Source organism: Protomyctophum bolini (assembly GCF_963924005.1).
Source record: "Protomyctophum bolini genome assembly, chromosome: 4".
NCBI classification, from domain to species: Eukaryota; Metazoa; Chordata; class Actinopteri; order Myctophiformes; family Myctophidae; genus Protomyctophum; species Protomyctophum bolini.
Genome location: NC_137865.1, coordinates 28612453 through 28639303, shown reverse-complemented (window position 1 = coordinate 28639303; position 26851 = coordinate 28612453). Strand labels below are relative to the sequence as shown.

The window sequence follows — 26851 nt, the reverse complement described above, 5'->3', positions numbered from 1 at the left end:
AAGACATCAAAGACACAGAGCATAATAAACACATTAAAATAAAGTAATATAGTACAAATGAAAAAGAACATTAAGAGAGTAAAATGACAGTGCATAATAATGAAAACAACTTTTTGGGGTATGTGTGTGTGTATATATATATATATATATATATATGAAGATGAACTCATACTCAGGAAAAAGAAGGCAACACACTTTCAGCTTCACCATTATCTCTCAATAGTCATCAAATACAGTATGCAAACACAATGCAGACAAGTACAGAACATCCTTGCAGACGCAGGGAGACAAAAACTATTTGATGCTATGCATTTTTAGCTATTTCTGAAATAGGGCTTAAGTGTTTAAAACACACACATTTGGCGAGAGCTGCAACAACCCTGTGCGCTCATGCACTTGAGTGCTGGTGTGTCAAGGCTGTGTTACTGTGAGTGGAACACTGTGAAAGGGGTTGACAGTAGGGTAAGCTTACTGCTGAGTAAACAGAGGAGCATGGAAACCAAAGCAGCGAACACAGAGAGGCCCTTTCTTCCCACTGCAGTGCTAATTCAGCCGGACCCAGACAGGCAGGGCACCACGGTGCATATAGCTATCTGCCGACCTTAATCTCATTATAACTTTAAGCCATACTTTGAAGGTTGCCATAGGAGCAGAGTCTCTTTACAGGGAGGATGTAGTATCAGATAGCCACTGATTCACACAAAGGAATGTAAGCATATAAACTGTACTAATTGTAGCTGTATATTGCATAATTATAGCCTTACAGTACGGACATTGTTCATGATTAGTGTTATTTTTTAAATGCTGTCTTATGAAGCCTAATTTACACATTGTCACAATACTCTGTCGCGAAAGTAACTGGTTTTCATTGTGACAACTTTGAATCGAGTCTGAAGAATAATCTGTTCTGTCTGTATTATTCAAGGTGCCAGAGTATGCCAAATTGTTTTTTTTGTTCATGAAAGTGTGAAGAAATGCCATTACATGCTAAATGTGACAAATCGAAACTTTGAGGCCTGTCATATTAGAAACCTCATACAGTATGCATATAAAGAGACAGTCTTTCCATTTAGCAAAATACCTATTGGCAGCCATCCCTGATTGACAGCCAAATATACAAAACTTTCAGGAGCTTGTACTGACATAGTCTACTTTGGATTACTTTGAGTTTCAAACATGTAGCAACTAGAGACATTGTTGAAATTGGAATAAATCAGCTTTGGGGATGTTTTAAACTGTCAAGATATCTTTACAGCAATATTTGCCATGACATTGGAGGCCTACTTTAGATAATTGAGGTGGTTCTTACCGTTAGTGAGAGTACAGTATTCTTTGAGTAATGTAAAAGAAACCAGGAGATGGCTTTGGAGTTAATGTGTGTGAATAATTAACTCTATTATATAACAAATATCTAGGAGGGTCCACTGTTTGCCAGGACCTTGATCCAAAGACATGTGTCCAAATTCCCATTCTGTATGTCAGTGACTAAACTGACATACTCTTTTCTCTCAAATAAAATGCATTTCTCTGTCAACGTGTCTCTACTCTGCAACCCATAAATAATTGTTATTTGTTAATATAGCATCATTATAACACAGGAAGAGTGTCAGTCACCACTGAGGTATATTGTATGTTGTTCTGCATTGCAGGGACTTCAAGAGCCTTGCAATTCACCTCGCTTTAGTATCTACAGGCCTCAGTGTCTGTAAATAAGACAGTCCAGATGTCTGTAAACTTAAAGGCCATGTTTGACATCATGTTTCTAACCAGCCTCTTTCAAACAGTTAGCAGACATTGAGACAGAACTTGAGAGGTAATTTCAGGAACAGAGCATGGCATGTACATTGGAGAAACTGGTTTCAAGATCTGCATAATTTGACTCATGCAGCAATTACTATATTACTGTTACAATGCCATGACGTTCTGCACAGCATGTTGCCATGCATAAAATATAACCTACACAAACATGTCAGTTCACAAGGGAGCTATAAATGTCATGAATCCTCCAGACTAAATCATTTAGAAAAGATAGTGTGTTCCACTCAAAAGATAATTACACTAAAACCATGGGATAGCAGTGAGAAAAACAAATTAGTCAGAGAAAACTCTCAGGTCTAACCCCCAGTATGCAAGGTTAAGTACAAATGTTATACATAAATTGCAAAATTTCAAGAAATGAAATATAATTGAATCCCTGCTGAAGTAATTAAATTCTTAGGCAAAACTTCATCTACTCAGCATGAGACTTGTTATTGCATACTTCTGGCAAACTCAATCACATTAATGGTGCTGGCAGGCAAGCTGGCACGGTGCCGGATCAATCTGGTCAAAACGAAGGTAAAATTACCAGAAAAGAAATGGGGGCATCCCTCCTGCATGAATAATTGCAGACCGACATTTTGATCAGTTATGTGATAATTTCCACAAATATGGCAATTATCAGCAGGATGAAATGGTGAGAAGCAATGCATGCAAGAGAAAACATTCTGTGTGGTAAAAGGCTTATCCTATCCTCTAGTTAAATTTTTAAATAAAAAGGTTATTAGCTCATGTAGGTTCATATTATATACAGTATATTGTAGCAGTCAGGCGCTAACATAAAACCATTACTTTTCAGGAAAAGTACAAAAATAGTCCCCCCCCCCCGATATACAGTAGTATTTAAGTAGTGGTTAAAAAACATACTTGGCCCTGGCTTGATCTCGATGGCCGAACGGCTCGAGAGGTCTTTCTCCACCTGCGACATTCTCTCCCGTGTCATCTGGTAGGAGTCGTCTGTGGCACAAACTGTGATCTTGTCCTGAATGCTGCCCTGGCCCTCCAGGTGCTCCCTACCCTCCCTGTCAATGGAACAGAACACAAGGAACAAGCTCAGTCTAACTGTGCGTCATGGTGCGGCACATTGAGAACTTATGAAAGTTTATGGGAGAAAAAAATTCTGATGATGATTCTTTGTTGTTCTGTGTTCCCAAAACAAGGACCCCAGGTTTAAAGTGGTTCACACACACACACACACACACACACACACACAAGCTTTCAACGCTTCGCAAATTATATTTTGTAAGCTTGTAGATGGGCTATTTTTTTTATTTTTTATTTAAAATGTATGAAAGCTATTATGATGACTACTGTATGTATAATTGTGACAGGCCTACCTCATGGCCCACCGTTTGGGTAACTCAGTATTAGCCACAAATCAGTGGTTCTCAACGGTCATTTCAAGGACCGCCCAAAATCATATTAATTTAACCACAGAGGCATGGACCACCATCTGGAAATATTTTATGCCAGGGATATCTGCACAGTGTTTTGGAGTGTGAGACTGCCGATTTTGAACAATGATTTTATACAATGATTTTTATTCTAAATTAGGAATTTAAAAAATATTAATATTTTAAAATATTTTGATGCTATATTAAAACACTTTGAGGGCTTTAAATTGTTTGATCAAACGATCAACTCTTCTTCATAAGCTAAACCCGCTATTTGTTATATGTGTTTAATTCGCCGTATTTTAATAATTAAAAAGAAACTGCGGCTTTGTCGCGGACCTGATGACGAGGCTGTCACGTTATGATGACGAAACCGGAAATCAACCCATGCTCTGGGCTGCTAGGGCTTCTGGGAAATTGAGCCCAATGCAAGTGAACGAGGGGGTATAGACAATCTTGGCTCGCTTTGCTCTTTGTCTGTGACCCGGATCAAGGAAGTGGCTTTTTTGTCGGCTCAATAACAAATGTTGGGAGTGTAATAATTTAATTTGTCACATGTGGCCCGGCCTCTACCTCCATCTATATGACTTATGTCTATATAGACGTTCCAGTCGTATGCTGGGGGTATAGAATGTGAAGCATGAGAACTGCATTATATAAGTGAGTAATTGTGAGGGCTAAAAGACTCTTCTGAGTAGCAGCCAGGGCAAATAAAGCAGCACTAATGTAACCCCTAGCAAACCCTTTGACCCCGCATCACCACAAATACTACCTCACTGTTCTCAGTTATTTTCTGCACGCACCACTGAGGTCAGGTGCAGCGTGGCTGGCAAGTCAGCCACTGCGTATTAGATGTTGTGAAATGCCTAAGTCACAACCACACAACCAGCGGTGGACGAAATATGTAGCAGCATTTAGGAGCAATACCGCAAGGTAAAGATACTTTACTAAATGTATTGGCTTCAAAATACTTACAGTACCAAGTAAAAAATACTTTTTATTTCCGAAATATTGTCAATTGTTATTTGTTAATGTGTAATGCATGTTTTGTATTCATAATTTAAATCTGCAAATTAACTAGTAATAAAGCTGTCAAAAAGTAGAATATTTGCCTCCGATATGTAGTGGGGTGGTGTAAGGAAATACTAGAGTACAGTAAATGTGCCTTAAGTAACAGTACTTGAGTAAATATACTTAGTTACTTTCCACCACTGGTCAGAACACAACATGTTCCGCAAATAAAAATAGCCAGGATGTAATAAGAAATAGCTAGGTAATATACTTTCGGTTGTTGCTTCAGGTCACACGGGACATGGGGGGGGGGTTGCTTGAATTGGCAATTGGGAGTGTATCGAAGAGAGAGGCCACTGTTTAGGAGGCCCTGCGGTCTGAATCTGACACCCCTAAAGTTGTCGTGAATTCCATCTGCGGCTGACTGTGAAAACAGCGAGGCACGCTGCCGCTCACCCTGAGACATATTGGTGAATGCAGTCGAAGCTGGCCTGAGGTTTGTCTTTGCTGTCGCTGGATAAGTAGAAGGAGAAGACCCGGAGTGCGTCGGGAGCCTCGGGGGACGGTGCTGGGATCTTAACGTACTGTCAGGAGGGGAAAGCAAAAGAGCATGACATTGTTAATTGCAATGTATGTGTCTTTCGTTTTCTTTTTAACTGAAACCTCATTTTTACTTCATGCTCAGTAAATATAGCAGATACAATGTGTCACGTTACGATATGTGACTTCAAATCAATATCACAGTTATTTAAAACTTGCCTCGATTGTGATTAATGAGCGAATATTTCAAAACAATATGTAGTTAATATAGCAGATCTACAAGCTCACATCATGTTGTGAGCTATTTTTGTACACTACTATTATAACACAGTATACATACTTATACTTAATATACTTAATACAGGATTAAGTGGTTAATCAGACTAATTGATTATGTTGATTATGGAAAATCGATTAGACTTTTTTTGTGTTGATTCGTTGCTATATAAGAATAAAATATTTATAAATATTATTTATAAATGCTTCTCTTAACCCACACATACAGGATTACGTCGGTTAATGGTTCACTTCTAAAGATCGGTTTTGATACATTTTCGGTTAATTGCCCAGCCACTAATGTGTTGTGTGGCGGCTATGTTGGCCTGAGGTTGTAGGAGCACGTTCAAACGTGTTCGGTTCAAAAGTAAAAAAAATAAAGATAAAGATGTGCTTTAATGTTACACTGTGTGCAGTACACTCAGTGTTCCTCTGCTGATTCCAAGCTGAATGATACGTCCGTTTTCTAGAATTAATCTCATTTGTTGAATTACACTCTGTGCTCGAATAAACATCCTGGGAGAAACAACGATGTACATACACAGCACGTCCGGGAACAGAATTCTGTTTTCTTTTCCCTTGAGATAGCTCAACAAACAACACGCAAGTCCAGTCTTGATTTGTTCAACTCTGGTGGCATAATTGTGTCCATACACAACATTCAAATGTTCCATTTGAACTGAGACATGACTGTCACAACTCATCTTCTAATAAGCTTCAATACATACATGTATGAACAATACAACACACTAGAATATAACTATTACAGTGGAGTAGTGAACGAATCCCCTTCAGCCAACATTTGGAATCTGGCATTTGCACACTAAAATCCCCCGTGAGTGTTTTTTACCTGCTTACGACTCGAGTTACAATTAAAACTGAGAATTTAGGTAATTATTAATCATTTACAGTATTCTCGAGTCTGTACCACCCTTTGACATAGATACTGTCAATCTATCTGCCAGTGTTGTCTCTGAGTTATTGCTCTATGAGTGATGAATTACACATTTTTATCTTCCCAGATATAGCCTGATCTCACTGAAGCTAAAAGAAAACAAAATCAATAAATAACACTGGATAAAGTGAACAGGCTCCTCCTCGTTTGAAACCGAACGAAGAAAGCTTGGCTGATTGTCCTCTATACTTTCTTAACTAAAAAAAAGTGACCTAAATAGAGTCGCCACGTTAAGCCAATCACAGAGGCCACGTGGGACCTCCCAGGTCAGAGATGATGACCTGTAGACAGCCATGGGTGGAGCCACGCTGATAGGCCCACCACCATAGCCATAATACAGCTCAATGCAATGCCTCATACTGGGCAGTGCATGGGCACACATGTACTGCCGGTGCTTCCATAGCGACAAACAAGCTGGATGGGGTGCGTCTATCTGTGTCCCAAACCCTGTGTTACATAAAATGACCTGAAAACCTAGTTCGACTAGAATGACATTTCAACGTAGACAGTCATTAACCAGCAGGTAAATTGGTAAACAGTCCTCTCTCTCACAGACCCTGCCGCTGTGTTGCAGCATGAAAATGGACAGACGGTAGGCTACCTTTTGTTGACAACATGTCCTAGATTCAGGGCAGTGCTATAATAATCATCACCAATCCCTTCAAAACAAGGATGCTGTCACATTGACAAGTAGCACTGCTACTAGATACTCTATTTTCAGTGCTTTGGTTGCAGATGCAGAGAATCTGCTTCTTTTATCATTTTGTTGCCACAGAAAAATGGGTGTAAGGTTAAGCCAGAGGACAAAGCCCTCTACACCAAGTTGTCTTTTTTTTTACTGCATGCGTACCAAGACAAGCAAATGCTGTTCAATCGGAATTGAAACGGCTTCTTCAGTTAGCAGTGCTAAGTGATGGATTACTGGCTGTTTGGCAACGAGCAGAGCGCCCCTGGCAGATGTGGCCGGGCAGGACTCTAGCTGTCACAAATGCCCAGTCATGCAGGAAAGAAATAATTCTTTTTTTTCCTTTTTCTTTTTTTGCAGCGTAGAGCCAATGAACAACTCCTCGTTCCACACCCCTCCTCCCCTTACTGAAACCAAGAGAGATTTCCACGCACCCTACCCCCCATCAGCTCTTCATCTCTTGCCTACCATGTACAGCCCACCTATCTCAACACAAACGTGTAAGCCTAAGGCAATCCACAAGGCCATGGACACTTGAGACATTAAACTGGCCATATATATATATATATATATATATATATATATATATATATATATATAATGACCTATTTATGTCCAGCCAGTCGCATGACGTGGCAAACTCAGAGTTGCATACATACATGTCTGCTTGCCCTTTCCACTAATTAACCACGATCAACCTAAAAGCCATCAAAGTGAAGAGGACCAGACCAACAGACGAGTCATGTCCTCAGAACCCATTACTTCAAGACACTGTCTTAAGTGGTGGCTGCCTTCTGCCATGACCAGAATTTGAAGCAACAAGTCTGCAAAGGAAGAGGCTGCGGAAGTAGGTCAAGGCATGCAGCGTTGCAACAGACAATAAATGTTTCTTTTAGATGAGAATACTGTTAAATAAACGCTGGCTTGGCCCTCAGGCAACACTGCAATTCAAGGATTTACCGTCTTGAGCGTAGCAATTGTGGTACCCCCCAAAAGGCCAACGTAAACATAACCCCCCCCACCCCCCATATTGCCATGACACCGCCAGGCCCTCCCCTCTGTGTGCCTGCAGTGGGACACCCACCCCCACTCCAGTCAAGCATTAGATTTGCCTGTCACCCCCATCCATGCCACTCTGCACACTTCACATTCTAATTCTAATCAATGTCACTCAGGTCAGACCGTTCAGGGTTTGGCCCCGTTTTATGCACAGCCGGCTTCTCCATCTTCATAACCATATGTCACTTAACGCATTAATTCCCAGCTCTCTGCTCTTAAGGGAGAGCCTCCCCTCAAAACTGTAAATGCACTACAGCTGCTTTTTTTTTTAAAGAGCAGTACGAAAATATCTCGTTAACACATAGGTACTAAAAAGCCTGGTAGGAGAAATGAAAAGCCTGGTAGGAGAAATGTCCATTCAAGTTAAAAGTACTATTTTAAGGGCTAGTTTGAATTGCAAACTAGCGATCAGTTCACGCAATGCAATGTGGGTCTGCATTTTCATGTAACAAGTCATTAGTGCAATGTGCAATCATTTCAGGAAGTTACCAAGACTTGTCATGTCAGTGACTTAATCCACTATGAGCCATATGATCATCTCTCCCCAACCTGATGAAATCTACTACTGGCTTTTTGAGTGGTACAACCACTCCTATAGACAGCTATGTGTGTCCCTGCCTGGGTCTGTCCCGCCGAGACTGAAAATTGCGTTTGGTTGGTTTTCACCACCAAGTGCGACTGTTGTGCAGCCACACAGCCACACAGCCACACACACACGTTCCTGTGGGTCTGTAACTTCCCGGGACCCCTCGGGGACCCCCACACGGAGTTGCACCACTCACACGGGTGTGATTTTCAGTTGTGATGTGACCACTGTCTGAACCCCCACCCCTCCTAACCCAGCCCACACTGGCAGGTTAAGTCATCTTCTAGAACAGTGGTACCCAAACGTTTTAGCTCAAGGCTCAAAAAGAAAAATGAGATGTACACCTGGTACACAAACTAGTGAAAATAGCAGATCTACAAGCTCACCGTGTGTCGCTTTGCACTGTAGACGGTCCCGACAAAGTCTGGGAAACAGTAATCTAGATTAGAAACTACTATCAGTCAGAGAGGCAGTGTTAATTTCCATCTAATTTAACATTTGTCAAGTTGGTCACGTGGCCAAAAGCGGTTGACAGAAACTGGTCGACATGTTCTGTTGCCCCAACAGCGGCAGAAACAAGGCCTTTTAACCAGGCTACTTGCACACACTACAACTCGCTTACAATTCGCAAACCTGGCAACACTGCCGTCTCTTACCAGCCCCGCCCCCACACTAGCTTGACAATGTCATCTCGCGCAGCACAGAATCTGATCTCGCGCAGGACATTGATGAGAGACAGAAGGAACAGGAGAAATTATACGATCGCTATTTCGCTTATTCCATCTAAATCTCTTTATTTACAAAATAAATGACTCGACGATTCCCTTAGTTACATCAACATTGTTCATTGTCATTAATCGGATTGTGCCAACATATCACCCTTACACCGATCACTTTGCCTATTTTCGCCACACAGCCACCTGCCCCCCCCCCCCCCCACACACACACACACACACACACACACACACACACACACACACCAACATGCGATTCATTAAATAACTATTTCTCCGCACGCGCGCACACAACATTATTCACGTGAAGCCCAGTGGCGGAACAACATTGGGCCGGACCGGGGGGTGAGACAGCACGACCGGGCCTCACCGAACCCCCCCCCCCCAACGGGGAAAAAAACCATTTACGCTAACAGTTGCTGCTAATTTGAGCAGGCGTGCATGAACCAGAGAGGAGTTATGTGTGTGAGGAGCTGATCACAGTCACAGATAGAGAGGGAAAGTGTTATATTTTGCCTATTATTTCTGCTATATATTATTGATCGCGTCTGTGTCTGTGACATTGCGCAGCAGTGCACACACACGAGAGAGAGAGAGAGAGAGAGAGAGAGAGACGTCGAGAGAGAGAGGTGCTGCGTGCTAAAAAAAAAAATAGGCTACTACTCATCTTTGTGTTCTGTTTCACCTTATTGCTGAGTGATCGCACACAGGGAAAAGCAACAAGGGGTTTAGAATCAAAACAGTCCGTTGTGGAGAAAAGGAAGTCCACACATATGCACTCCTATAAATCCTCACACAGAGTGATTAGCCTACTAATGAGTGACAGGTGATGCCACTTTTGTAGCCCTGGCTGGACAGCTTACAGCGACTCTCTCTCGCCAGCGCAGTACATTCTCATCAGACAGACATGACATTTTGTTAAAGTGTAGGCTATTATAGGCTATATAACCTCTGTATCTGGTTAATTCTAAACTGCAGCAGCAGAAAAAAACCAAATAGCGATGTGCTGAGTGAGTGCACGGGCCGCAGCAGCATGGGTCGCGCAGCTCGCGCTGCCACAAACTTCTCTTTACATCAGAGAAAAAAAGAAAAAGAAGAAAGCGACCGGCGACTTCTTCAGAAGCAAGAGGAGTTAGTTAGTTACTTGCGGGAGCCTATGCGGGACTCGCGGGGGCCCGCTGGTTTTATCAGTCGTGAGTGACTGTGTAAAAAATCGTCCATCGATCATCTGACAGCCCGGGCCCCCAGGAGGTCCGGCCCGGGGTGTGACCACCCCCCCTACCCCCCCCGGTAGCTCCGCCGCTGGTGAAGCCTACAGGGAATTACCGACGGAATGTATATATATACACACACACACACACACACACACACACACACACACACACACACACACGCTTAGAATTTATAGATGCGCGATTACATAACAGCTGTGCGTCATTATAGCCACACACGTCTCTAACTTGCGGTCACAGTAACGCCGTGCATTATGTGCTTGCGTGCGCATTTCCCAAATCTCAGTCATTTATCCACACATCGCTCTGTGTGTGTGTGTGTGTGTGTGTATCACTACATTAGTTGCCTGTTCTAAACTAAACTACACTTTATGACTCTGTCAACTCCTGAAAATTCCTTCTTCCCATATTGCGCTGCAACGACACTGGGATGAGCCCGGCGAAGCCGGGCGAAATTCTAGTAGACTCACATAGAGGTTCCAGTCTGGGTCTGCTCTCCCTAGGGCCCAGGGGGTGCCCGGGCCCCTGCCGTGCAGAGCCTTTTTTCATCTCTCAATTTGGCTCCAACAGGTCACATCACATGCAGGGACATCTCCAAAGCCAATCCACAACTGGAGCTCTGGACCCGACTTCAACCAACTATTTATTTATCAAACAGTGCTACATCACACAGTTGCGCCACCCATTAAAACACTCTGAGCGGCATAAACGGAGGTCTCCATCCTATCAAATAATCCCGCTCATCGCCCAGGACAGAGATTAATCACAGGATGTCCTTTAAAAATAATAATAATGAATTGCATTTTTATAGAGCTTTTCCAAGTGCTCAAAGCGCTTTACAATGGTTCATTCATACATTGGGAGGTGAAGCGGCGAACAGTCGACGCCAGCGTCCTCACTTCCCACATTCACACACCAATGGTGGCAAGCTCACACCGACCAACTCATTGGAGGCAATGTAGGGTTCAGTGTCTTGCCCAAGGACACTTCGACAGGTGGACAGGAGGAGCCGAGATTCGAACCACCGACCCAGGGATCATTGGACGACCTGCTCTAAATCAATCCATCCAATTCTAACCAAAGATTACGTTTTAAATGGCCCATCGCAGTCCTGTTGCTTGTCACGTTAGAAGTAATCACACTTCCCGTTGTTGTCGATCCCCTCGGGGTGTTTTGGCTACATCTAGCTACTCCAAGCTACTTGCAAAATGCGACATACTAATTCCTACATGGGTGAAGAAACAAATCGCTAGGCGTCCTGATTTAATGGTTACAAATACCCCCGGGCGTTCTAGGTGTTAACTCTTATCCCTAAACTTATTTGCAATATTATACTATTTAGAAAAACCTTTTAAAACAGTTAAAATAGCCGATCTAACAAGCTCACAACATGTCGATGTAGATCGGCTAGTTGAACAATTTTAAAATGTTTTTCAAAATAGTAAAAAATGGCAAATACGTTTAGGCATAAGGGGTGGCCCAAGATGGGGTGCGCACGCTTATCCGACACACCAAAGGTCCGACATGAGGAAATCGTGCATTGCGTCGTGATTGTGGTTACGATTAGGTAGGGTTTGGCGTAGGTTGTCGGTCTAATGACTGCCGTCCTTTGGTGTGTCGGAACTAAAGCCTGTACCTGCGCAAGATATGGCCCTTGTAAATAGGGATTCATATCTCTCCAGTATGGATTATGTAAACAACGGGGTAGATATGCCACAAAATAAAAAATAACACAAATTATAACAATAGTTCTTTTGGAAATGAAAACCATGCAATAAGATGCATGGTTTTCATTTCCAAAAGAACCATTATATAAGCACGTTTACTGAGTGTTTATTGAGTGTTAACTCTCAATAACCCGTCCGCTCTCACTCTACGATCCTTGTTTAATTTCCGGGTTATCAGTGATAGCTGTTGTTAATGTGAGGAGTGTGGACATTGATCGTTAGCCGTAAGCTCATACCGCTTAGCTCTCGTTAGAAGCAGTTTCATGTCCGCAGCGATGTTCACAAATGAGACAAATGATTTACGATCATCGGGATGCGCGACAGCTCACCATGGACACCGCTCGAAGCTTTAGACTAGAGATACAAGGCTTTAAAAATCCTGTTCGGAGGCTCAATGGAGCTGGATTTAAAAATCCCATAGCTGGTGAGGACGGAGGCTCTCCATAGCAATCGGAAATTATAGCTTAAAAAGCCATTAAAAACTTTACATTTGCAGTGTTTGTAACGTTGTAATGTTCGGAGTAAATGTCATAACACTGATGTTATACTTCCAGACCAATGAATGCTGATTCGAGCTCACCTTTCACTTCCTATTCAGATAGGATTAAATATTTACAAAATGAAACTAGTCATGACTTATATGTACAGTATGTGTGTTACTGGGAGTATAATGAGTTCTATGTAGCCTGGTTTATGATTCGTCACATCATACAAGGCTAAGCATAAGTGATCCTTAACAAAGGATCAACTAATAAAGATAGTGAATATGAATAGAGATGTATCATGTAAGAATAAATTGGCCACCACCGCACCAGTTTAAATATTTATATGGTCAATGAACTGTCCACACCGCAGCCATCGGGCGTCCGCCAGCTCCGTGCCAACTTCAACACAGGGAATTTTCCCTTTTTAATCAATGAAGGCTGCTCCACTGCCGACGTTACCCTGTACGTTGCGTTTGGACGGCGTCACCCATTCGCCCTGGTTAATTTTTTGACGCTGTCCAAACACAACACGACGCAACAGTCAGAGCCCCGGCGTTAAACATTTACGATAGTGAAAATGTATTTAGTACAGCACAGTAGTATTGTATGAGTCAAACTAATCAAGAGTGAAATGCTTAGGTTTATCAAATAGCAGTAAACAACAGTAATAACATTTTTTTCTAAATGACAGAGATGCATTGCAATAATAATTGCCCATGCACTGTAAAGTGCCTTTGTTTCATGTATTTGTACATTTATGCTCATCCCAGTCAAATGGAAATCGTCAGCAGCAAGGCTGCACTGCCCCCCACAGAGCGCCACGGTAGGTACAATAACCACCTCTGTGTCCCGGGCCCAGCCACATCTGCTGCCCGCAGCCCCATGTGTGTGTTTGGAGATGTCAAATACTTTCAGGCTGTTGTAAGGTGTGAACTGGACTGGAATGGAAAAACTTGGCAGCGGGGGGCTTCTACAGAGGGACATGGACATTGGACAAAGGGCACTTTCGGTGATGTCCATGGAAAACTGAACTCCATGTTCAACTTCCAACCTCTACGAAAGCGCTGAATCTACGGTACTCATATTTGATTGATTGAAACAGCACTTTCTTATGACTCCTGTTTGGTGTGAGATTTTGGGGGAAATGTTTTCACTAAAAAGAGATAAATCTCTCTTAGTAGAGCTACTTTTCTCTTTTCTTCTGCAGCAGGTCCGCAAAACACATTTGACAGGAAAGATGAGAGTGAGGCAGGCGTTTCTATCTCTCACTCTTTTTTCCCCATTTCTATTTTGCTCTGCAAACGTGAGTGAGGAGGCTCGACGTGAGTGAGGAGGCAGAGTTCCCAGCTCTGGTATTTGGCGTGGCAGCTCTGCAATGGGAGCAGGCGCCTGGATATGTGATTTACTCTGAAGGCTGTGTCTGTATTGGCACTACACTGCAAAATTCTGACTGTTAATTTAACACTGAGAGTGCAAAAATTGACCATAAACCGATCCATTTTTACACTCTCAGAGTTAAAGAATTCCTATGGCTTTTACAGTGCAGCTTCCATTGTCTTCTCATCTCAGCCCAGCACAGCACTGGCTGTGTGATGTCCATCTTTTGTTTCTAGTGTCTTTCCCCCCGCAGAGCTGAGCGCAGCAGGTCCATCGGCCCGCCTGGATTATTCATGAACAGTGTGGCAGTGGCAGCGTGTTGATTGGGTGGGGGTGGTAGTGGTGGGGTGTTAATGCCTCCCTCAAGCCTGTGCATGAGGGAGGGATAGCCCCTTCACAATCCTCTCCCTGGAATGTGCTAAACATTGCTAAGGGACTCAGCAATGAAGGGAGAGAAGGGGGGGTGAGTTGGGGGTCAGTGTATGTATCTACCGTATCCCCCAAAACATGCCGCTATGTTATTTAATCTCCCAAACACGTTATGTGTTATGTTATTTGAGAGTGCACAGAAGGACGTGATGCTGTAATTTCTCTAATGGACTCAACACACTGAGCCATTATTCTGTCAATAAAAAGCACACACAAGTGTCAATTGAAAGGAAGGCAACATTAAAGTGGCCGAGGCAGATGAACGTGATGTCGACAAGCATTGCCTCAGGGAAACACGGCTACATTAATTATGGCTATTCATTATCCTCACCACTGTTTACAATGTGATCTATGATTCCACAGTGACTCATATGGTTGTGAACACATGTGAGATCGCCTCTTTGGCTCTAAATCGTGCTTTTAGTGAGGGTGGATGTGATAAAGTCTATCCAACCCATCGATGGGGGTTGGGACTGGGAGACAGGGGAAGCAAAGATGGGGGGTTGGGTATTTTTGACGGGAGCAGTGTGGGGATGTGCAATTGTCGAGCATCCCCCAAGGTATTGCCTCTCATGCCAAGCAAGATCAGTCTTCTCGAAGGAGCCGGGGCTAATCTGTCAACCTCCACAAACACTCTCTAGCCTCCCCCACGTGCTCGTTCGTCCTAGGGGTGTCTCCCTCTCTGCTGAACATGGGGACACCACTTGCTGGCCGTGTTTTAAATGTCTCCATGTTAAAACAACAGATGACAGCAGAGCAGTATGAACCAGTGCATTCTCCCATCATCTCAACATAACAATTCAAAGTCATCTAAATCAATGGATGTGTGGGGAAACCCTTAAATCCTGAAAGACTAAAACTAAATACTCTTTTGTTCTCATTTGCATAGCATTGGTAACAGTATATTGAGAGAAGGAACATACAAGGATTTCCATTGTAAACTGAGACATGCCATTCTAAAACACTAAGAAAATCTTATTTTGAGGCAATGCATGGCTTTTGAAAATTACGTCATATGGCAGCCTATGTCTATGGGCGTTTCTTTCTTTTTTGAGGGTCTCCTATGTCCAGCTTTTAGTGTACTAACACAAACTTTGTCCTACACAAACATTAAATGCCACTGACAATATAATATGGCCAATTTTGAGTGTTTCGTGTAGGCTAAACACAAACATTGCGTAACACAAACATTGAAGACGAAGGTGAGGATGCAAATTCTGATTGGCTGGAATAAGATGATGTACCATGGTAAGATCGCCCCTCACTTCACACAGGTGAAAATTGGCCTCCTGGTGGCGCTATAATAGGGCATTTCTGAAAGGGTGGAATTTGTTCCTCAACATAGTGTGAATGTGTGTGCAAAGTTGCACCACAATTAGATGCCGAGTTCATAATTTGCAGCATTTTGTTCAAAACAGGCTACTCCATGATGTTAGATGTCTCCTGGTGGCGATATAAAAGGCAGATATGAAAAATGCAGGGCGGAGGTTTTTCCTTGGCCTCTAAGGAGTGCACATTCTGTGCAGATCGGTGCAGTTATGGGTAAAACACAAATCAACCTATAGCGCCACCATGAGGCTAATTTGAAGTGGCATTTCTTCCACGGCCTAGTGGGAATGTGTGTGCAACATTTCACAGAGATCACACACGGCACGATGTGTTCATGATTTGAGGCAATTTGTTGAAAACGGAGCACTCCTGCAAACTTTGGAAGCCAATCTTATAGCCAAACAGGATCAGCATTCCGTGCTTGGACAGACACAGGGACACGCATACATACTGTACATACATAGGGACACACATAGCTTCGTAATGGGAAAAAAATCTGAAACACCTGTTTCGTTTAATGAGTATAGAGATGTTGTGTACAAATTTGCATGATGTTTGGACAAAATCTGTAGGAGTACTGTCAAAAAATGAGTTTGACAAAAATCTGCCTCCTGGTGGTGCTATAACAGGCCCATGGGAAACATTTGGGGCAGAACTTCAATTCTGAAGTTCAATTCTGGCATCCAGGGAGCGTGTGTGCACAGTTTTGCTGCCATCAAGCCAACAATGCCAGAGAGAGTAGCTGATCACAGACGAAAGGAAACACACACACACACACACACAAACACACACACACACACACACACACACACACACACACACACACACACACACGGTCTTGGCCATGCCTTTCAGCCCAGCAGAGACAACCAGACCATATCCAAAACATGCATCAGGAAGTGACGTGTATGTCCAGGGCACACCAAGGAAGGAGATAAGTCTAGCTCAATAACAAGTAAGACACGCAAACGTGGGAAGCGAACGCAGCCCTCTGGTGGCGGGCAGGTGGTGTTACAGCGTGACAGACACACAGACACACAGACAGACATGTTCGGCTAGGTCTCATAGTTAGTGCTCAGTGCGTTCGCAACAAATTCTGAATGCTCACAAACATAACACACTTATTGGTGAGAATAGCCCTGCCTTTGATCAAATTGATATGCTTTGTTCACCATTAATTGTGATCCCATCATCAGTGCATTTCAATCTTTGACTTGAAATGATAGATTGATAATTTTTATCTATCAGGCATATCTAGCCTATCTATCCATAGACCCATCTATCTATCTTACCAATCTTCTTATGTATTTGACCATAATTGTACAACGAATTACATAAGCTTGTTAGCCTTCTTTCCCCCTTTCCCTAGGTTAAAGTTTAAACAATAGCTCTCTGGTGTTGATCTCCAGTCGAAGGCTTTGAGTAAAAGAGACAGAACCACTGCCCTCTGACCACGTGTCCATATACGTTTATTTGCAGTGCCAATGTTGCTTGTATCCTGTTATGCTGAGTTTTTAATGCCAGAAAAAATCTATGTTGTAGGAAGACTTCTTCGGAGCCACTGCCAGCGAAACATATTTCCACTAATTTTTTAAGGTCTCACTCTCAGGTACCTTCCATTGACACATAATCTAGTTTCACAGTTTGTTTACTAAACCTCCTAAGCATCACCTCAATGCTTTAAGGTCTCAACTAACTTCCTGGTTGAATTTACCCTGAATAGCCTTTTTTATGGAGGGACAGACTGTAGGCTGACAGGAGATGGGGAGAGAGATGGGGGGATGACATTCAGTAAATGCCGTCGGGATCGGGAGTCGAACCCGCAGCACACTGCCAGACTGGATTACAAGCCAAGTTGCCTGGACCGCTGAGCCACGGCCGAGGCCTTACCCTGAATAGTTGTGCAGGTTTCTTATTCTAATCCCTGGGACAGGTCGGGAGACTCGGGAGTGCCTGTGTCTTGCTCAAGTGCACTTCAACAGGGATGACAATTATACTGACAGTCGTAACAATACAACCTCTATGAACGCCTTCATAACCACACTATTCTAATTCTGAAAATCACACTTTGCTTTGTCTACACAGCTAACACTTCCTGTAACTGTAAACTTGCTTTTACAGTAAGTGGCCTGGTCGTCACAATAATATCCATGGCAAGTCCTTGTTTGAAACTACAGTATGCCATAATGACAGAGGAGCTGACTTCAGAGCACTTTTACCCCGGCTTCAGGATCCCATGAGGTCTGTTCCTAAAATAAGGCGATCTAAAACTCAAACTGCCCTTCCGTGAAAAACAGTGGGCCTCAGATGGGCAGGGCAGTGGCACACCGGGACTTTTGCCTCGCTTGACACATCTGGATGAATAGAGTGGCGTGTGCCCTTTCAGACACACGTGGGACAACTCCCCACACACACTGGAAGACGACTGCTCTCTGACCGCATTCCTTTTATTGTTATTCTAATAAGCTTCCATAAGAAGGAAAAAGAATCCCACACCATGGTGGGTGTGCATGTGCATAAACACGCACGCGCACGGGCATGGCAAAAGCTTATTTTCAGTGGGAGGCAAATCGCTGTGATGATGGGGGTTCGACCAAAAGCAGCCATGTGTAACATAGAGGTCCTGATGTCTCCCAAGGATTCAGCCAAGGCACAGGGTGAAATGGCACAATAATCAGGGGGGCAGACAGGGGGAGAGGGAGGGCACGGGAAGCCGAGCCTTCACAGTCCTCATGAGAATAATCTCTAAGAGGGCTGCTACATTCCCCCGCCTCTGAGCACCACTGCCTTAACCCAGCAGCTGTGTATATAAATATAGACAAGGCCACAGACAGAGAGCAACATCCTTTCAATGGCTTGGAACAGCGTTCTACGTCCGAGCATAGACATGGTAACACCCCGCCTGCCTCTGATTGGCCTACCGACACTACCGGCCTTACCAGACTGTCCTCCGAGGTCGATAGCTATATGCTGGATAGTCTGCCGCAAGGTTACTCCGTGGTGGGAAATACATAAATAATAGAAGTACGATATAATACAAGAGAATGACAGCTTGGCACGCGTGACAGTAACTTTTATGTTTTGTAGAAGAGGCAAACTAATATATTGTTTATGCCGTGTGTACAGTGTCAATTTGAAACATTATTGTACTGTAATCTCTTTTCCCTTGATCTTTATCTTTTTTAGTATAATAGTAGTTGTTTACTATAATTAGATAAGTTAAAAATTAATACACGATAATCAACACTAACACAATCATTCAATCAAAGCAATTAGGCAAACAGCATAAACAATATTAGTTTGCCTCTTCTACAAAGTTACAAGTTACTGTTGTGCGTGCCAAGCTGTCATTCTCTTGTACTTTATTATTTCCCACCACGGAGTAACCTCACGTCTCGGCAAGTCTGGCAAGACGGGCAGTGTCGGTAGGTCAATCAGAGGCAGGCGGGGCATTACCATGTCTATGCTCGGACGTAGAATAGATATATGCCTTGGAACATTGCTATCCACTATTGATGAATGGAAGAAGAAGTGACTCCATTGTCAAATCAATAACACAGCAGTCAATTAAAAAACCAGCCACATTAACAAAGCGCAAGTTGTTAATTATTTTGTGATTATTTAAAGGAAGTATAAATAGTCAATAACTGAAATAAATCTCTAAAATACGTTATTTACAATTCATAAACAACTCTCTTTACAGGTAAAAATATCCCCTAAAACTGGGCAATAAATTCATGTGACAATATATACAGTAGCCGAGTAGCCTATATTAAAAAGGGGGGGGGGGGGGGGGGGGGAATAAAGTCATCGTTACCTGGTTATTTTAATGCTTATAAAGGTTTCCTGTTGCTTGGTTCTACCGTATAAGAAGTACTATGAAATCAATTTTATACTAAATGGATATTATAGAACATGCCAGCAAGGACTATGTGTTGCCAGCCCTTAAGGAAAATAAGCAGCAGCATGTGAAATTCCTGGCCATGGGAACTCTAAACCTGCACAGAATATATTTCTCAGTCTCTGGTGATGATTTCAAAGTAATGCAGACCTGATTTTTTTCCCCCAACTGGCAGCTTTTATGAATAGTGAAAATGATTTATCTTTCCTTCTTTTATTTCTTTACAGTTGCATCACCCTTTCCCACGTTCAACTTGTACCACAGGGATTGTCTTCTCTTTTCCTGTGCAGCCTAGCCTAACTAATTAATGATCGCTTTTCTCCAATGTCCTTTTGAATCCAATATTCTGGTTAAATTAGTAAAAGTGTAAGTGTGTGTGTGTGTGTGTGTGTGTGTGTGTGTGTGTGTGTGTGTGTAGTGTGTGTGTGTGTGTGTGTGTGTGTGTGTGTGTGTGTGTGTGTGTGTGTGTGTGTGTGTGTGAGAAAGGGGGATATAGTATGCCACTAGTTCCCATTTGTGGGTCGTGGACATATTATGTGTCACAGGCTAAAAGATTTGGGAACCACTGGTATACACAGTATCTAAGATGTTCTAATCTGCATTTATTTCCTGACTGTCAGTCATGTGCAAGTCAAAATTAAGTTCAAATGTTCACGTGGCCTGCCTAGGGACCCTGGATCGGTTGTCCTATTCACTGTATTTTTTATGAATACAGGCCTTAATTGGCTTCAAAGAATGTTCTACCCAAAGATATTCTTGCAGTGTAAACATGCAGACTTTGAATTCAGTTTTTGCCTGCCTCATGAGAGATTGTACGCATGCTACAACTGAGTAAATCTTTGTTGTTGTTTTTAGTTTGTGTGACTTTTCTTTTACACCTTTCCTTCAACACTGGTTCCAGAGGGAGGTCAGAGGGCATTGCCTTCAGTTTTTGATTACAAACCCAGGAAGACAATTTACAGGAGCAGGGTCCGAGACAAAAAACAACAGCTGAAAACCTCAGTATGCCATTTCTCGATTGGAGCGCTGACAACGTTGAGTCCTGGATCAGTGCCAAGAGAGTAGTTTGAGGGACGCCTTTGGCTTCATGGCTCTGAAGGTGCCTCCACACAGGAAATGTGATGTGAGCTGGCAAAGAAAACGGGATCAGAGGACCCGAATGTGGCTTTTATGATGCCCTTTATTGTCAGCTCTACAACTGCCACTTCCCTGGTCAGCAGGCCGCTCGGCACTGCATTTGACCTCATATACATACTGCAGACTCCTCCCCACTCCAAGTTTGTTATTTTTAACAAAAAGGTACTTTAGAATTTCCTGAGAATAAAATGCTGGGGAATGCCTCCAGTTGTTTTTAGTCTTAGTACAGGGGTCCTCCAACTTGTACACAAGTACAGACTTGATGTCTGTTACGTCAGTTGCTCTCAGTCTATAATACTACCACATTCACCAGCATCCTCCCCCAACCAACGGCTAAATCTGCTTTCCCCCACCAACGGCTGCCTGCAACTATCTCATTAAAGCCCAGTCGTCCAGCCATTGTCACACACAGGGGGGTGGGTGGGTGAGTGTGTTTGTATGTGAGGGAGGGGGCTGAATTCCACATAGTCATTTGAATATGTAATGTGCCAGCCAAGATATAATCACCAAATCCTATTCAATGATTAAAGCATACTTAAATTGTACATAATAATGTTGTTTAACTGAATGTCTGCAATCGTTGATAAGCATAATATGTGTTGCCCATTTTGTATTAGGCCCGATTGTTTGGAACATATTTTGGTTCCTGCATGCTCATCAGCACTGTCAAGATATGTGGACAAAACAAACCCATAATTTCCTGTGTTTCAGATATTTCATGTCTGTACTGTGACAACAAGCACAGGGACATGGGAGATCCCTGTCGCCACCTCACGTACCACCACACCTCCCCCTCTCTGAACAAAGCCTGCCCAGTTGCAAGCCTGACCCAGTAACCTGGTCGAGTGGCCTTGGGGTATAATGTACCCTGACTGCCAGGGCTTCCAGGGCCCATGTTAGCACACACTTTTGCACAGCGCAAAGTCACTTTCGTCAGTGCAATCGGCTCTTGCGGGGATTAGAGCAGCTCCTTTTAGAAGGGGCCGATTGTGTGGCAAATGTGCGATAGCCTAGCAGGGCTTGAGCTGGGGAGGGTGTAGTAGTGGCTGGGCTAATCTGGCTGGACACAGGCATCTTTCTTCACTCGCAATTCATAGGAATGTCCTCTCAATTTGACTGCCAAGTGTTTTTGTAGATTATGTCCCCCTCCTTATGTTCACAATCAGGGATATTTGATGCTAAGCATTCAGGTTGAGAAACCATGTACTACAGTACTACAGCCTCCCTACCCACTGCACTCATGGTTGAGGGTACTGAGAAAATAATCACACATACATTTACAATAGCCACATTCCCTGTGCGAATTGTTGAGACTTTTCACGTATATAGCAAACATGAGAAGAACACAACATTTACAGTCTCAAAAGATGCCTTAGGAATCAAATGAAATATGTAGAGGGACAGTCATGTGCTCTGTGCATTAAATCAGAACTAATTAAAGCATTCAATTTCTGAAGCCTTAGGAAGGGCATGCAAAACACATTCATCTTACCCCCTGGCTCCCCTTGAAGCAAATTGCTGGCTGATTCGGTAGTGATCCCTGCGGGGAGAGAGAGAGAGAGAGAGAGAGAGAGAGAGAGAGAGAGAGAGAGAGAGAGAGAGAGAGAGAGAGAGAGAGAGAGAGAAATTGGTTAGCATTTAACATAAATTGTTTTGTAATATGGTAGAAAAGTGTTTGTCAATCAGATAGGCAGTTAATATGTTGTAGACATCATTGAGAATACATTTGATACAATAAGAGTCCTAGACTGTAAGGTAAGCACAACAGGGTTTATTCGGACAACACCAGCTCAGTGTAATACCCCTAGTAAAAGCCAAGCATCACATTAACTGATGGCTCAGTGTCATAGTTAATAATTTTGAAAAGCTGCCAAAGCTTCAGTGGAATCTGACGAATCAATCTTGCAGAAATCCTTGTTGTGTGTGTGTGTGTGTGTGTGTGTGTGTGTGTGTGTGTGTGTGGTGGGGGGGTGCTGGGGTTAAAAAGTCAAACCCCCTCCTCCATTTTTCTGTTTATTTCCTGTAAAGGTTGCAACAGTTACCAAAGGGCAGCCTACGCTAATTCTAGGACCAATTATATCTGTGTAAACAAGTACTTTCTATAAGCCCTGCAGTGGCTGGTTGAAACCTGTGTTGTAAAGCTGAACTGAAAATACCAAATTCCTTAGGCCATACATGGGCAACTGGCAGCCCGGGGGCCACATGCGGCCCTCACCATCACTTAATGCGGCCCGCAGGTTAATATCCCAACATTGATATATTAAAGATTTCTGCTAATTACTAGTATTAAAATGTTAGTCTTTTTCATGTCCAATGTATTTGTATTTAATTCATAAAGTTAACATAACTATAACTAAATGCATTTGAAATTAAATAAAATGGTAACTTTTCAGGATTCCAAATCAGGATTTCAATTCAAATTTAGCAAAAATAACTGTGCGACACGTTTTGAGCTTGTAGATCAGCTATTCTTGCTACGACAGTAGCAAGTGTGGAAATATAGTGGCCCTCTCCATCGTCAAATTGCCCAGCCCTGCCTTAGGCTATATACCAGTTAAACAGTGGCAAACTGGCAACATGATGTGCCTGGTTTGAGATTGAGATTGAAAGGTTTCTGAAGATAGTTAAAACATTTATTGTCTTGAGGTCAGAGAGTGGAGATTAGGCCTATGTTCTGCAAGGGACAGCAGTGATGGACTCAAGGCATTTATTTTCCTCCAAATTCATTCACATTTTTAAAAAGGCATGTTTGTGGTGGAAACTTTTTGATGAAACAGAAACACTGAAACATTTATGCTGATAACTTCTTATTTGGTAACCCTTGACAATAATTGTACCCCAGGGTTTTGGCCTGGCTGACATGCCTGTGAGGATGAATAATTCAGTGGGGTAACCTATCCTGCGTTTTGGCCTGGAGGAAGTTGTCCAGCACTCTGATTGGAGCAAACAGCACAGAAGTTTGCCCTGCCTGGCGGACCAATGAGCTTTGGAACAGGGCGGGCTTCCGATCGTGCAAGGGCAAAAACAATGCACAAGAGCCCAGCAACAACTTGCTGTGCCCCACCACCCAATAAGCAACCGAGTTCTGCGGGGCTGTAGACTGTAAACTACCGAACCCATGTACACAGCTCCCATTCTCTCTGTAAGTCTGTATAGTACTCAGCTGCTGACATTTAAGCAAATAAACTGTAGGGGATATTTATAGGCATAGTGACTATAGTATAGTGCCAGAAGACTCCCAAAAGTAGGATATACTCATAATTGTGGGAGTATTGTTATGCTATCTAATCTGACACTCGCAAGATTTTTTTTTAAACTGGCAGAATATCAAAAAAGCCTACTACTGCTAACCGATAATTTGCGTATAAAACGGCAGCATATAAATGACTGACAATATCTTTCGCCGATAGCTTTTAAAATACTGTAGGCATCACGAGTGACTGTTTTAGGCGTTAATGTTGAGAGTAAAATCTTAACAATTTGATAACTTGAATATCCCACGTTTTAATATTTTTTTATATAAGTAAATTGGCCATTTAAGCATTAATTCGGATACTCTAGATCTATTTAAGGTCAAAATAAGATTTGCTCAAGGCTCGTGCAACTTCAAGAAATTCCGTTCATTCATCATAGACATTGCAATAGTAGCCCATGATCATAATAAATCAAGCTCCGCCTGGCGCCTCGTCCTGTGTAACTGTCTCACGTTATGCTGGATGACAATACAAATAGTGCTGAGTATATCAACTATTCGGAACTTTTCGAGATGTTTTAGCTTTTTATTAAGTGTCCCCTTTTCCAAAACAAAATTACAGTTCTCACACATTTAGATTATGATCTAAACAAGTCTTCAAACGAAACGCAGTCCCATTCTGTTGCCTTACCTTAAGGTTCTGATAAGCTTCGAGCGTCCGGATGGCAGTGTCAGTGAGCTTCACGTGATAGAGAGTTTTATTCGGGCTGTTTTTGTTGATTTTCCCACAGGAGAGCCCAAAGCGATGCTCCTGCCTCAGCGCTGCCATTTCTACAACTGAAGGGGAATATTGGCGACATTCTCAGTGAAACGTCACGAGGACCTGGGCGGAGTTATCCTGCCGTGCGTGTTACACGCGCACAGCGTTGTTTTGACACGTCCGACACGTCACACGCACGCATGACTGTACGCACGGAACGGTGCGTACGCGCGGCGCGCGCCACACACACACACACACACACACACACACACACACACACACACACACACACACACAGCTGAAAGCCTGGCTTATACTATAGCCACAACGTTTTGTATTTGTCATTCATGGGCCTTTTTATTAGTAACAAATTGTGTCATAGTATAGGTCAGTAGTTCTCAAACCTTTTAATTTCAAGGACCCGCATAACTCTGAGTGTATACAAAATCCATTTGTACACTCTCAGTTATATTTTAAGGGTCAATTCTGGGGGGTCAAAGTCTGTTAATACAATTTTCAATCAATCAATCAATCCACACACACACACACACACACACACACACACACACACACACACACACACACACACACACACACACACACACACACACACACACACACACACACACACACACACACACACACACACACACACACACACACACACACCTAATGCATTTTTCCATTTGTCATCCAATTGTGGTGGAAAAACATTCTCATTCGAGTAAGAAATATGTAATAGCAAATTTGAAACGAATTTGAGGATTAGAAATATTTAAACAGATGAAGTGGATGGGATGATGAAAAATATCAAATGTGGGTTAATTAAGTCTTAATCCCTCACAGACAAGATGCTTTGGTTTTTGGATTAAAGAGCTGTCTGTCTCATAGTCAATAATGGAGAGTTTTATATGGCAATATGATTACTCTAACTGTAGTGTAAATAGTACAAGCATTTTCACAGAGATTTGGCCAATAATCATATTGTTTCTAAAAGAAAACATATGGCAAAATAAATAACGGTTGTTAACATAACAATGATACAAGTGTATAAAAAATATTTGGTTTAAAAAACAATTACTCAATCTGTGTAACATGTATCTACAATAAGCTTGGCTTTGAATATGAGGATGATAAAGTGTTTAAAAAGCTTAAAATATACGACGAGTGCCGAAATCATTTTTAGGTCTGCGATTCCTCATTTGAAGCGGAACAGAGTGGTCCTTGAAGACAACAAAGTATGCCCCAGCAATTATTTTTATTGCTTCAGGCAATTATTCATAATTCATTGAGATAACACATCATCCATTTTGAATACTTAACTTAATTTGAACTTTTGTGTTCAAATACAACTCTTATTTTCCTTGTCCCCATTGGCAGTGACATAATTATCTTTTATCTTGTTCTCTCTTTTTGGCATGTTCTTTGTATATTCTTCACATTTACTCTGTTTTTTGCGCTTGGCCAAAATTAATCAACTCATTCATTATTCTGACATTGATTTGAATCATGGAGACTGGTGTCTTTACAATGCCTTGCAAGTCCTTAAAGATGGAGTGCCACAATTTTTTTATTTTTCCAGTTTTTCATGTGTCTATGAGGTGACAGTATTTCATGAGACACCCTGAACTCGTTACTCGTTTTTATGTGCAATGGTGTATTAACTTTGTATTTTGGGTTTCTTCCTGGAGGCTGAACCCTTGACAGTCAAACGGGCCAATGAAATAAACAGTAATATAGTGACACCACACTATCAGCCCCTCCCCTAACCCCTCCCCCTTTATCATACAACTACAGCTGTTGGTGGCTTCAGTTCAGGTGGATCACCACCCATCACCACCCACCAGGCAAACCAGGCATACTTAATGAACTGGTGTCCACATAAAAGTAACAAATAATGTACACTTTTTAGAAAAAGTTCTTCCTCCTTATATTATAATAATACCCGATGATCATGTTTTAGGGTGGAAAAAAATCATGTCACTCCATCTTTAATAATGTATGCATGATTATTTGTGCTGGTGATGTAATCAGAAACAAACATTATTCTTTGTGAAACACTCAGTTAGCGCAGTGGTGTAGTGCCTGCCCACCACCACAGAGGTTGGGGGGTTAAATCCGGCTTTGTCGAGCATCTAAATGAGCAATCGAACACAACTGGCCCGTGTTCAGGGTAGGGAAGCCGAGGGGGAGGGTGATATGTGTAGGAGGCATCATCCACGT

The 26851-nt window shown here is 42.5% G+C and overlaps 1 protein-coding gene across 2 annotated transcripts in view; it reads right to left on the bottom strand.

Moving 5' to 3' along the window:
- Positions 1–24798, bottom strand: part of LOC308314714 (RNA polymerase II elongation factor ELL) — a 35608-nt gene extending 10810 nt beyond the window's left edge. The window contains exons 1-4 of one of the 2 annotated variants that reach the window (XM_080762370.1): positions 24560–24798; positions 22168–22215; positions 4680–4807; positions 2686–2840 (exon numbers count right to left, since the gene is read on the bottom strand). In XM_080762370.1, the coding sequence (XP_080618496.1) occupies positions 2686–2840; positions 4680–4807; positions 22168–22215; positions 24560–24697 (469 nt within the window). In that variant the 5' untranslated portion in view covers positions 24698–24798. The remainder of the gene's footprint in view (positions 1–2685; positions 2841–4679; positions 4808–22167; positions 22216–24559) is intronic. The other variant, XM_080762369.1, reaches the window with a different exon arrangement.
- Between the last annotated feature and the right edge of the window lie 2053 nt (positions 24799–26851).